The 13,759-nt window shown below is 34.3% G+C and overlaps 1 protein-coding gene across 2 annotated transcripts; it reads right to left on the bottom strand.

Moving 5' to 3' along the window:
* Positions 1-3,069: 3,069 nt before the first annotated feature.
* Positions 3,070-3,828, bottom strand: LOC18022794 (protein ABIL4). 2 transcript variants are annotated; one of them, XM_024158991.1, is made up of 4 exons: positions 3,632-3,828; positions 3,424-3,497; positions 3,246-3,337; positions 3,070-3,124 (listed from the first exon to the last, which is right to left on the bottom strand). In XM_024158991.1, the coding sequence occupies exons 1-4, from the start codon at positions 3,742-3,744 to the stop codon at positions 3,086-3,088; spliced, it is 318 nt and encodes a 105-aa protein (XP_024014759.1). In that variant the 5' UTR covers positions 3,745-3,828; the 3' UTR covers positions 3,070-3,085. The 2 variants fall into 2 exon arrangements, 1 of the variants encoding a protein (XP_024014759.1); XR_002900534.1 differs by lacking the exon at positions 3,070-3,124 and having other exon boundaries at positions 3,251-3,337; positions 3,614-3,828.
* Positions 3,829-13,759: the final 9,931 nt, after the last annotated feature.

The raw sequence follows: 13,759 nt of genomic DNA, 5'->3' as shown, positions 1-13,759 counted from the left end.
ACAAGGAAGTGAAGAAACTAACAGTTGGACATAGTTGTGTGTGTTTCTTCTAATTGCAAATTCACACAGCACTTTCAAGCAAACCTTGAGCATCTATAAGATAGTAAGACTCAGGAGGAGGATGAGCATTAAATTAGTTTATGGACTTGCTCATACTCATCAATGCCTTGTACATCAGACTCTTGTTCCCCTTTCTCGAACAAGATTGCTTTATCTCCACTATCTCTCTATTTCTCGACACTGATATCGCTCTTTGTGGCTCCAGTAAGGCCTTTCATCCACAAAAAAAAAAAAAAAACACAGAGCATAAGAAGATTCACTAACTATGTTGATAACAACTGAAGCTGAATATATATACAGACTGGACAATATTGGGAGCTTGTGAAACTGAGTATCCGATCTTCCGTATTGAATTTGAGGACAATACCCAGACCACACGAAAAAGACTCAGTTTGCCAAGCTGCATCGATATTGCAGCTGACTTTGACTGGCTGTGTGGTTGGAGTTGAGATCGGAGAGGATTAACTCATTGGGTGGACAATTGTCTGTGCCTCATGTCAAACTCTGGCTTTCGATATTGTCTTTGTAAGAATTTTATTCTCCGAAAAGGTTCTGTTTGAAAAAAAAACTTATGATTTTACATGATGTTTATAATTTTTTTAATGATTTTTGTTTTAATAAAAAAATCTTATGAATTTTTTTTTAATTAACAAAAAATGATCTACATGTATATTATAATTAGATGATTGATTATAATTCATAAGTGATGCCATCTAAATAAAAATTCGGAGGAAAAAAAGTAGACAATGATAAATGGCTGATAGAACTTTTGGTTACTATTATCTAATTATTACTAAAAGGAAAAAATTATAAAAAATGCAAAGTCAAACATTTTCTATTTTTTCTCATTTTTTAAAGTGTTTCATATGTATTTTTTTACGGATAATCTTGTAATTTTTTTTTTTAAAACGAAAAACATTTCTTTCTATATATTAGTAGGATAATTATATAATGAATCATTCCATTAAGACAAAAAAGAGCTAAAATATTAAAAAAAAAAAAAACACAAAAAAAATGTCCAAGAGTGTAAATGGTGTTGTGGTTGCTCTTATCCTGATTTATTTTTTCATTTCAATAGGTAAATTATATTATATTATTTTTCAATTTAAATTTTTATGTTTACATTTTATAAGATCATTAAATTTTAAAATTTTTAATATATAAACAAAAAATTGCTTATGATGCAAAATGATTCACCTTGAACCTTGAAATCTATGTTTCTCGTGAAGGGAATCATGAGATTATAGATGATGCGTTTAGAGAAGAAAAGAAGACCAGGAAGCATGGACTGCTGAATTGGATGAAACATAAGGTACACATTTGAATGTAGAAGTTATATGACTTTGATACACTTTTACCGTTGGTTGTTCTTATTAAATTTAGAGCATTTCCCCCAACATCATAACCTCATACTATAGTTAGTACTGTTGCGAACAGTGTCTTGTCCCTCATATATCTGACCCTCTATGTGCTTCAAAAGAATTATGCTCCTGGTGTGCATGAGATATCACACAGCCTCATTCCCCTTAGTGGATTGTCTTCTTTTTTTTTTTTTTCCTGGAGGTGCGTCTCTTGCCATTTTTTCTCTCATTACTGTTTTACTATCAGAAAAAGGACAACAATTTGGGGGATCAAGCATCAGCGACAAGTCCAGTGCGGTCAAGTCCAACAGTACACCGTCAACTCCTCAAGGGGAAGGCAGTACTTTTCATACAGAATCAAGACTTTCAGAAAGCTCACCATTGGCTGATCAACTCTTTGAGCCTAAGGAAGATAAAGAAGCTCATGAAGACAGATCTCATGAGATAGAGACACCTGAGGTGCATGGAGATTTTCTCACAGCTGATAGCCCATTCTGTTTCCATCAATTTGCTTTTTTTAGCTTCCTTTAGAACAACTGATCCACGATTTTAGGCATTGTTTGCATGTTCCCAGACTAGAAGAAAAATGATCGACCAGATGGTAGTACTGAAGGAACACCAAAAGATTTTATCTGAGGAGATGGCGATACAATCAAGGTCTTTTAAACGGTTGTCAGAAGAGGCTGCAAAAGCTCCTCAAAATGAAGAAATTAAAGTAATCTTAACTTTCTGTTCATTAATCTTTATCAGAATTTGAATCAAATTATGCATATATATACCTTCCCGGTTCATTTCAATAGGTAATTATATTATATTATTTTTTCAATTTAAATTTTTATGATGCCCTGGTCTGAGACGTGCCAAGCAGTTTTTGTTACCAACCCAAAAGCAGAAGCAGGTGCAGCAACCAAGGAAGCAGCAATGAATGGGTTCACCTCCTGTACCAAGAGAAGAGGGGAGAAAATGATTCACCTTCCCCTTTCTTTTCTCCTATTATAAATGAAAGGAGTTAGGAAGCCGACGATCTGATTTGAGTAGTTCTGGTAGCGTCCTGTTAGCCAATGATGCTTAGCTGGTCTCGAATGAGCTCAAGTAGTTGAGTAGCTAAAGGCGTTGCCTTAAAGGAATGAATGTCCTATCTTCGGGTAGCTTCCTACAGATTTTTCTTCCCTTATTTATGGAAGTTCCTGGATTGTGCGAAATAAGAACATAGGGTATTGACTGATTAGCTGCTCAAGCTACATTTCAAAGGTGAAGAGTGAACCTTTTTTCTGTTGTTAGCTGAGCTTATACTCTCCTTCTCTTCCGTTTCGAGTTGGTTTGCAAACCAAGTAGGAGAAACATGAGATTAGGTAAGTAATAGTTCTACTGCTAACCCCTTACCTACACCCGATGAATGCCTTTGAGATCAGGATGTTCTACCGCTTTTCCTAGGGAAGGTATATACTACCGATAGTATTCCGCTTTGTGAAAGTGCCATAAAAACTCTCTTCGCGTCAACGATATCCATCTAACCATCTAACGAGATTTGCTTCGGGTAAGATTCCCTGATCTGAAATTTCGTTAGTGAGCTGGTTCGGTATATCCCTTTAATTAACCTAAAATGTACATTCGATAGGGAACTTTGATTATCAAATGGGTTTGGTTTATTAGTTTCTCAGCACTTATATCGCTCTTTGTGGCTCTGGTAAGGTCTTTACATCCTCAAAAAAAGTAAAAACACAGAGCAGAAGAAGATTCACTAACTATGTTGATAACAACTGAAGCTGAATATATTTTATATATATATATATATGTATATACAAATTGATACAAGTGCTATACCAGTATTCTTGGCTGGCTTGGGGAGCTTGAACGTTTCAGTAGAGATCCTGAACGTAAGAGAGCAAATCTCATAGGAGAGTTTGTTCTTTTACCTGCAACATCCACACACACACACTTTACTTTACTTTGTCTGAAATCATCTTAAGGAAATATCATTGTCTAGTTGTTGTTGTACTACTTTGTGTTCTGTTGCTCATGTTGTTGTGTAGAATGGGTGAGAAGGAGAAGCTTCCTGTCTTGTTAGTATCTTTCCTGCATTCGACCAACCAATTATCCGAATTACAAAGAAGCAATAAAACCCGAAACATAAGAAGAAGATTAGAATCACTCCAAGTCTTCCTCTCTTCCTCTACAACTGCTCCACCCACCAGCTTCACGGTATTTACCAGGCGGCGAGCTTCGGAGGAACAAACATCGAGAATCTCTTGCTGGCGAATCCAGTTTCTCTGCTCAGGTGTGTTTGCCACTCCAAGAAGATTCCTTCCGACCCATTCTCCATCACTACGACGGCCCCAAGTTCCGCCTCGAACTCAGCATCCCTGAGGTTTGTCTCTTTTAAGACATCCCTAATGTTAAGTCTTTTAACTATTGGTTCTGATCAATCTTGCTTGTGTTTTTGCAGGTGCTTTCTCTATTGGACATTATTGGACATTTTTGCTGAGCAAAACCCTTGATTTTATTTTGTTGGGATAACAATTGGGATAAACACACAAAATACCAGAAAGAGAAGTAGTATTTGTCTCAAGAAGATGGTGGTAGTTTATATTTTACCTCATCTGTTTTATGAGGTAAAATAATTACTTTTTTAAAAATTTGGATTTGATCTGGTATCCATGAGTTCGCATCCGCTGTTATTGTGAATACGAAGGACAATATTGGAATGAACAGTAAAAAATCACATAATAGCTAGAAGTGTCTTATGTTGTAATATGAGTTTCAAAAAGTATCTTTTAATGTAATTACCTCTCGTTTAAATAGTCTTCTTGAGTTTTTTTTTGTTTTTGTTTTAGTAGTATATGTTTCTAGAGTAATTTCCAGTTAAGAGGATATGTGAATTTACAAGAATGGTCTAGGGGATAAACAATCATCTGTCTATCACTTGTTTGTGTAAAGTAAATAAAGTTTCATGTGTATACCCAAAAATTGAGAGTCCGATTCTGTATATTGCTCTTTTTCTTCCCACCTAATTCTATATTTTTCATCTGGTATTTCCTTATATTTTTAAAACAAGGCCATGCACTTTTGCAATGGTCACCAAAACAATGCCTCACAAAAGCGGAAGCTATGGGTAAATGCTTATAATTCACTCTACCTTATCCAAAAATTAACTTTAACAAGAAAAGTGTATGTCAAAGCAAATCGACAGAGGTTTAGTGTTGTAACAAGAAGCACTTGGGTTTTTTCTTTCTTTTTTTTGTTCCAACTTTAAACTTCATTAAATCAAATCACAATGTTCAACAGAGCTCAAAAAGCTTTTTTCGCCCACCTCGGCATTGAAAAATCAGGAAACGTAAACAAAAAAAACAACTCGTAGAGAAAGATAACGCCAACATGCATATCATTAACATAGGCATAGATCTCCGTGTGTGTATCCTGATAGTTGAGGATATTCACAGGACCTAGAGACCGAGATCATTTGAATTTCTTCACACTCTCTCACATTTGCTATGATTAAGGTTTCACGCATCGCCCAAGCTTCTACTGCTACCGCCATGTGGACATGTGGCTGGGAGCTTGCGAAACTGAGTACCCAATCTTCCGCATTGAATTTGAGAATAATACCCAAACCACACGACAAAGCCTCAGCTTGCCAAGCTCCATCGATATTGCAGCTGACTCTGACTGGCTGTGTCGTTGGAGTTGAGGTTGGAGGGGATTTAGTCATTGGGTGGATAATTGTCTGCGCCTCATGTCAAGCTTTGGCTTCCAATATTGCCTTTGTAAGGATTTCTTTCTCTGAAAAGGTTTTGTTTGAAAAAAAAACTTGGGAATTTACATGATGTCTATAAAAAAAATTATGATTTTTATTTTTATAGAAACTTCTTTTTGTTACGGAATATGTTATGAATTTTTTTTTTCATAAAAAAATGATCTACATATATTATAATTAGATTATTGATTAAAATTCATAATTGATGCCATTTAAATCAAAATTCGGAGAAAAAAAAGTAAGACAAAGATAAATGGCTGATAGAACTTTTGATTACTATTATCTAATTATTACTAAAAAGAAAAAAAAATATGAAAAATTCATAGTCATATATTTCCTATTTTTTCTCTTTTTTTAAGTGTTCCATATGCATTTTTAACGGATAACCTTGTGATTTTATTTTTCAAAAAATAGAAAAAACATTTCTTTCTATATATTACTAGGATAATTATATAATGAATCATTCCATTAAGACAAAAAAAAGAGCTAAAATAAAAAAAATAAAAACAAAGAAAAATGTCTAAGAGGGTAAATCGTGTCTTGGTTGCTCTTATCATGATTTGTTTTTTCATTTCGATAGGTAAATTATATTATATTATTTTAAAATTTAAATTTATGTTTACATTTTATAAGATCATTAAATTTTAACTTTTTAATATATAAACAAAAAATTGCTTATGATGCAAAATTTTGACTTCTGAAACAAATTAAATCCATCTAGTTGGTGATTTACTATACAATAGAATAGATTGTGTTATTCTTAAGCTTTTTAAGAGATTTTTGGCTCAAACCTCACTCTTTTTCGAAGCTGATTTCAATTCTGCCATCAATTCTCTCTTTCCAGCAAGGTATGAACCTCAAACTCACCATTCTTACTAGATTTTGAACTTAAGGTTTTCTTTAAAAACCCAAAATCTTGGTCTATTGATGGTGGAAGTAGCTTAAAAATGGTAGATTATCCATTTAGGTTATCTAAAAATCGATTTCAGCACCAGTTCGCAGACGAAACTTCAGAGGATGAATGATTGATCAGCACTTCACTACCATCACGGTTCTATCATAATTTTCTTTTCTTTTATCTTATTTTATCTTATTTTGCTTTTATTCACCATCCTTTCACTAACTTTTTCACACTGGGGACAGTGTGATTCAAGTCTGGGGGAGGATGTCTATCCGTACTAATCATTTTCCTGCTTTGCTTTTAATTTTCAAGTACTTTTTAAATTTAAGTATGTAACCTATTCGACATTAAGTATTTTTCAGGAATGTTTGACGCAAAACTATGATGATTTAGACCTGCACACTTCTACACTATACATGATAGCTCATTTGTGGTTAGCACTAGACTAGGCGGTAGCTAGAGTACTTGCACTACGAACTCCCACCAGAGGACTTCTATTCATGGAGATTCTTTCTGACAGGATATACTAGCTCATTTTATTTGGACTTAATATTGATATCTAATTTTCTCATCATTGATTTTAAGCAGTCATCGACATACACATCTAGGACGTCTTTTACCATCATTTTACCACTCTTTGTCGTCCTAGATGACCAGTTTATCTTTATCTGGTACCATACCCTAAACCCAAAACCTTTGTTTTCAATCCTCATGCATTCTCTCTTTAGTTTATATCAGCAGATATGTGCAAAAACGTCGGAGAGAAGAGGAGCGACGCAGTTTTCAGTCACTCGCAAAAGAGACTGAATGGAATTGGGAAGGAAGAGTATCAGAAACATAATAAAGCTTTACAAGACAGATATTAACTGGTAAATTCGTGCTCTCTAAGACTCTATATCTAAAGGTGTTCCCTTTCCCTAAAAAAAAAAAAAAAAACGTGAAAAGAGAAAAGGGAAACAAAAAGCCTAATGAGTCTTAGATTGTCGAAATTTATGGAGCAATGAGCAACCACTATTCGTTTAAGGAGCTATTGTTTTGAAAGATTTACAAAAATCTAAGTCTGGGGGAGTTTGGAGAGAACTTGAGGAAGAAGACCACAAATCTATGTCGAGAAAAAGTGACTGAAAACTGTGGATACCAACAGCTTCACTCTCTCTTGCGGTTTTGCATAATGTCCTGCATCCTCCAGATCTTCAGGTAACCCTTAAACACTTTAAGCCATACCCCCAAATAATCCTTCTTTACACCTAGCCTAGATTGCCTTGCCTAGATTTTCTTTGATGAGAACCACCGAGATTTTTAATGAATGTTAAGAGCTAGTTGACTGGAAGTTAGATCTTAGTGCATAGATTTCTGCATGATGGATTAACGGACTAGTTATGCCTGTATTGCTAGTGAGAATTTTCTAGGCTATTCCCGATTGATGCATACTGATTGATGTTGGTCTAGAAGTTTGGTCTCTGAAATTTTGTTTAGTTCCTGCGTTTTCAAACCTCTCGCCGAGATTTAGCCTTTGTTTTGTTTGAGGACAAACAAAAGACTAAGTCTGGGGGAGATGATAACACCGGATTTTGACCATTTTTATGGATCATTTTAATATCTTTTACAGGTGTTTTTACTCCATTTTCAAAGGTTTTCAAAGGATTTCTATGTTTCCGGATTTTAAAAGACTTTTCAGGTAATTTGGGATAAAGAGGCATAAAATGGAACAAAAAGACTCTTTTGGATAAATGCAGACCGTCAGAACTCTCATGGAGAGACGAAGACCTTCTCACCGTCTGATCACCCTCAAAATTGGACAACATATAGAAGAATCAACCAGCTTTCAAATGCACTTGGTTTGGAGACATTCCAAAGGTTGGATCTCAAGATAACCCATTAGCCCCGAAGCCACGCGGAGTCGGCCAGCAACTCACGCGACCGCGGCCAACAAGCTATTTGCCGCGGTCAGAAGCTTCCCGACCGCGGCCAACAAGCCAATTGCCGCGGTCACAGCACTCCCGACCGCGACATTCAACCTCCGACTTAAAGCCCACTTATCTGAAGCCCAAAGTCATTCCCAGCCTCAATTCCGGAACCCTAGAGACCATGGAGTATTCGAGACTATAAATACATGTCATTTAGGTCGTTTTTAGAGAGAGATTTTACATACTTTACAGAAACCCTTTTCCTTTAGCCGTTTTTATGAGATTTTTGTAGAAGATTGTTCAAGTCCGAGTTCTTCAATAGAGAAGCATTCTTTATCTCTTTTCTTTACTGTTTTTCATTACTTTTATTAAAACCAATGATGATGTCGAACTCAGCCATGTCTGAGTAGATCCCGAATTGGGCTTAGGGTTCCCGAAAGGGGCTCTCATAATCGATTAAGACATCTAGGTTTATAGATCTGGGATTTCGACCTGTTCTCTGTTTATTCTTGTTCTTATTGCATGTATGCTTGATTGATCACCTAGTATCTGATCTAGATAGTTAGTGTTGCAAAAGTTTTCATTAAGTATCAGCCCTAGAATGAAACAAGCGATTTTTCTGTAGGAGTGGAAACCTACCTGCGGCGAGATCGTGAGTATTGACGAGTCTTATGCAGCTCTTGCGTTCTCTCCCTTCCAGGGCCAGAGTGGAAACCTACTGGTCACGGTTGCGAGAAACAGTTGGTTATGATCACGACAGTGACGTAGTCATACCGCCGTACTCTAGCTCTAGAACCCATATATTGCTATCCGTCAATCCCAATCTATCTACCTTAATCTTAAAACCGATTATGATCCCTTAGAGTTCCCAAAAGCTCAGCGTTTTTAGCCATAGTTTACAATTTCCATCGATTTTTACTTGCTTTCTTAGACCTGCATTTTAATTTCGTTAGTTCGTTATTTACTTGCTTTATTTACCTTTCATGCGATATTTTACTTGCCTTATCTTTGTTTAGTTCGATATTTTACTTGTTCTACTGCCTTTCATTCGATTTCTTTACTTGCTTTTTAGGATAGATTTATTTACTCTCTTTTGTTTTAGTTTAATTTGCAAGAAAAACAACTAACCTTTAAAACCAATTTAGTCTAGACATAAAGTTAAAAACCGTAGAAGAATACCAGGCACACAAATCTCTGTGGATTCGATCCCTAAATACTACAACTGATTAGCTGTGCACTTGCAGCTTTCATTTGTTTTGTTAAGGGTAAAACTTGTTCCCTCACGTAGTTGACACACTCAGCACTGCATCAGTTGTGCAAAGCGGCTTGCGGTAACAAACCCAACGGAAAATGTCTAATACATAAACCACAAAGTCCAAAGAAACAGTGCTACTGTTGGTACTTTGATTCAGATGGGTCTGTGGATTGTTGGTAAATAAGTCTGATGAGAAATGCCACTCATGGAAATTCTTCTTCAATCGACTACTTAATTAATATCGATAAATGTGGTTTTTGTTTCTCTTTTAGTTTGTTGTTTTTTTTTTATCCGTGTAAAAACGAAAGAAGTAACCATCGGTTTGGTCTACTCTTCTTAACTAATAAATATGAGAAGGTGAATAAAAGAGTCCACTTTTTATTTAATGAATTTGAATTATATTTACCAAAAGGAAAATGTCTAATACAAGAGCTAAAAAGCAGGACCCTTCATTGGCCAAAAACAGAATAAAAAACCACATGAAGATAAAGGGATTAAAAATCTAAGTTAGCAATTAGCTATAGGAGAACCAGAGCGACTCGTGCATCTTTTGTTGTACCATCTTGCAAGAAGCATGTCACGAACAAAAGCGTCTTGAAAATGTTATCCGTTGAGAGGAATACATGATTATGAATTCTGCTGTTCCTCTCCTTCCAAAGAGTGTACACAAAAGCCTGAGTAACTAACCTTTTCAAGAGAGTAGCTTTTCCAGTCTCAGTCATTCGTCGGGCAGTGGACAGGCTTATGCGTGATCGCCTACTCAGTTTCCTAGCTAGCAACATCTTCTTCCATTTATTATTTCTGTAAATAAAATAAAATTATTTTACCATAATACAAAAAAATACAAAACAAAAAAGATGAGGTAAAATAATTACTTTTTAAAATATCTGGGTTTGCTCTGGTATCCATGAGTTCACATCCGCTGTTATCGTGAACACGAGGGACAATATCGGAATGAACAGTAAAAAGTCACATAATAGCTAGAAGTGTCTTATGTTGTAATATGAGTTTCAAAAAGTATCTTTTAGTGTAATTGTCTCTCGTTTAAATTGGTTTTTTTGTTTTTGTTTTAGTAATATATATATTTGTTTCTAGAGTAATTTCCAGTTAAGAGGATATGTGAATTTACAAGAATGGTCTAGGGGATAAACAATCATCTGTTTATCACTTGTTTGTGTAAAGTAAATAAAGTTTCATGTGTATACCCAAAAATTGAGAGTCCGATCCTGTATATTGCTCTTTTTCTTCCCACCTAATTCTATATTTTTCATCTGGTATTTCCTTATATTTTTAAAACAAGGCCATGCACTTTTACAATGGTCACCAAAACAATACCTCACAAAAGCGGAAGCTATGGGTAAATGGTTATAATTCACTCTACCTTATCCAAAAACTAACTATAACAAGAAAAGTGTATGTCAAAGCAAATCGAAAGAGGTGTAGTGTTGTAACAAGAAGCACTTGGGGTTTTTTCTTTCTTTTTTTTGTTCCAACTTTAAACTTCATTAAATCAAATCACAATGTTCAAGAGAGCTCGAAAAGCTTTTTTTCGCCCACCTCGGCATTGAAAAATCAGGAAACATAAACGAAAAAAACAACTCATAGAGAAAGATAACGCCAACATGCATATCATTAACATAGGCATAGATCTCCGTGTGTATCCTGATAGTTGAGGATATTCACAGGACCTAGAGACCGAGAGCACTTAAATTTCTTCACACTCTCTCTCAATTGCTATGATTATGGTTTCACGCATCGCCCAAGCTTCTGCTGCTACCGCCATGTGGACATGTGGCTGGGAGCTTGCGAAACTGAGTACCCAATCTTCCGCATTGAATTAGAGAACAATACCCAGACCACACGACAAAGACTCAGCTTGCCAAGCTGCATCGATATTGGAACTGACTCTGACTGTCTGTGTCATTGGAGTTGAGGCTGGAGGGGATTAAGTCATTGGGTGGAAAATTGTCTGCGCCTCAGGTCAAGCTCTGGCTTCCAATATTGCCTTTGTAAGGATTTGTTTATCTGAAAAGGTTTTGTTTGAAAAAAAAAACTTGGGAATTTACATGATGTCTATAAACAAAATTATGATTTTTATTTTTATAAAAACTTCTTTTTGTTACGGAATATGTTATGAATTTAATTTTTTTTTTCATAAAAAAATGATCTACATATATTATAATTAGATTATTGATTAAAATTCATAATTGATTTTATTTAAATCAAAATTCGGAGAAAAAAAAGTAAGACAAAGATAAATGGCTGATAGAACTTTTGATTACTATTATCTAATTATTACTAAAAGGAAAAAAAATATGAAAAATTCATAGTCATATATTTCCTATTTTTTCTCCTTTTTTTAAGTGTTCCATATGCATTTTTTAACGGATAACCTTGTGATTTTAGTTTTCAAAAAATAGAAAAAACATTTCTTTCTATATAGTAGTAGGATAATATATAATGAATCATTCCATTAAGACAAAAGAAAGAGCTAAAATAAAAAAATAAAACAAAGAAAAATGTCCAAGAGGGTAAATGGTGTCTTGGTTGCTCTTATCATGATTTGTTTTTTCATTTCGATAGGTAAATTATATTATATTATTTTAAAATTTAAATTTATGTTTACATTTTATAAGATCATTAAATTTTAACTTTTTAATATATAAATAAAAAATTGCTTATGATGCAAAATTTTGACTTCTGAAACAAATTAAATCCATCTAGTTGGTGATTTACTATACAATAGAATAGATTGTGTTATTATTTAAACAAAACAAACTAAAAATGATTTTGTTAAGATTGTTTATTTTGTTAAAGGATTCTTGAATTTAGAAATAGAAAATTACAGTATTGTTAATTTTTTTGTTAAGATCACTAAATTATGAATTTTTAATTTAGATAATGGGTTGAATATGTTTTACTTAGTAATCTCTGGTCCATGAGGAATTGCCAAATGGTAATGCTCAAAGATCATGTGAATTTTATTATTCAAAAAAATGTTAACTATAATTAAAAATTAATATTACATTTTTTTAATCAAAATGATTTTCATTTTTTATACTCAATATTTATTATTTTATCAGGAATGTTTAATGTTGTTCATGGAAAAACTTCTCCTGGTGGAAAAACACCTGCCTATCGAGGAAGCCCTTCCCGTAAAGACCCATATTGTTCAAAATATCCAGCCGCGAAGGATCCAGTTGGCATCTGTACCAAACCAAATGCTGATGCGTTGTGCAAAGCGGCTTGCGGTAACAAACCCAACGGAAAATGTCTAATACATAAACCACAAAGTCCAAAGAAACAGTGCTACTGTTGGTACTTTGATTCAGATGGGTCTGTGGATTGTTGGTAAATAAGTCTGATGAGAAATGCCACTCATGGAAATTCTTCTTCAATCGACTACTTAATTAATATCGATAAATGTGGTTTTTGTTTCTCTTTTAGTTTGTTGTTTTTTTTTTATCCGTGTAAAAACGAAAGAAGTAACCATCGGTTTGGTCTACTCTTCTTAACTAATAAATATGAGAAGGTGAATAAAAGAGTCCACTTTTTATTTAATGAATTTGAATTATATTTACCAAAAGGAAAATGTCTAATACAAGAGCTAAAAATCAGGACCCTTCATTGGCCAAAAACAGAATAAAAAACCACATGAAGATAAAGGGATTAAAAATCTAAGTTAGCAATTAGCTATAGGAGAACCAGAGCGACTCGTGCATCTTTTGTTGTACCATCTTGCAAGAAGCATGTCACGAACAAAAGCGTCTTGAAAATGTTATCCGTTGAGAGGAATACATGATTATGAATTCTGCTGTTCCTCTCCTTCCAAAGAGTGTACACAAAAGCCTGAGCAACTAACCTTTTCAAGAGAGTAGCTTTTCCAATCTCAGTCATTCGTCGGGCAGTGGACAGGCTTATGCGTGATCGCCTACTCAGTTTCCTAGCTAGCAACATCTTCTTCCATTTATTATTTCTGTAAATAAAATAAAATTATTTTACCATAATACAAAAAAATACAAAACAAAAAAGATGAGGTAAAATAATTACTTTTTAAAATATCTGGGTTTGCTCTGGTATCCATGAGTTCACATCCGCTGTTATCGTGAACACGAGGGACAATATCGGAATGAACAGTAAAAAGTCACATAATAGCTAGAAGTGTCTTATGTTGTAATATGAGTTTCAAAAAGTATCTTTTAGTGTAATTGTCTCTCGTTTAAATTGGTTTTTTTGTTTTTGTTTTAGTAATATATATATTTGTTTCTAGAGTAATTTCCAGTTAAGAGGATATGTGAATTTACAAGAATGGTCTAGGGGATACACAATCATCTGTCTATCACTTGTTTGTGTAAAGTAAATAAAGTTTCATGTGTATACCCAAAAATTGAGAGTCCGATCCTGTATATTGCTCTTTTTCTTCCCACTTAATTCTATATTTTTCATCTGGTATTTCCTTATATTTTTAAAACAAGGCCATGCACTTTTACAATGGTCACCAAAACAATACCTCACAAAAGC

The sequence above is a fragment of the Eutrema salsugineum genome, unplaced genomic scaffold (assembly GCF_000478725.1).
Source record: "Eutrema salsugineum unplaced genomic scaffold, Eutsalg1_0 scaffold_14, whole genome shotgun sequence".
Taxonomy (NCBI): Eukaryota; Viridiplantae; Streptophyta; class Magnoliopsida; order Brassicales; family Brassicaceae; genus Eutrema; species Eutrema salsugineum.
This window is presented reverse-complemented; position numbering and strand designations above follow the sequence as displayed.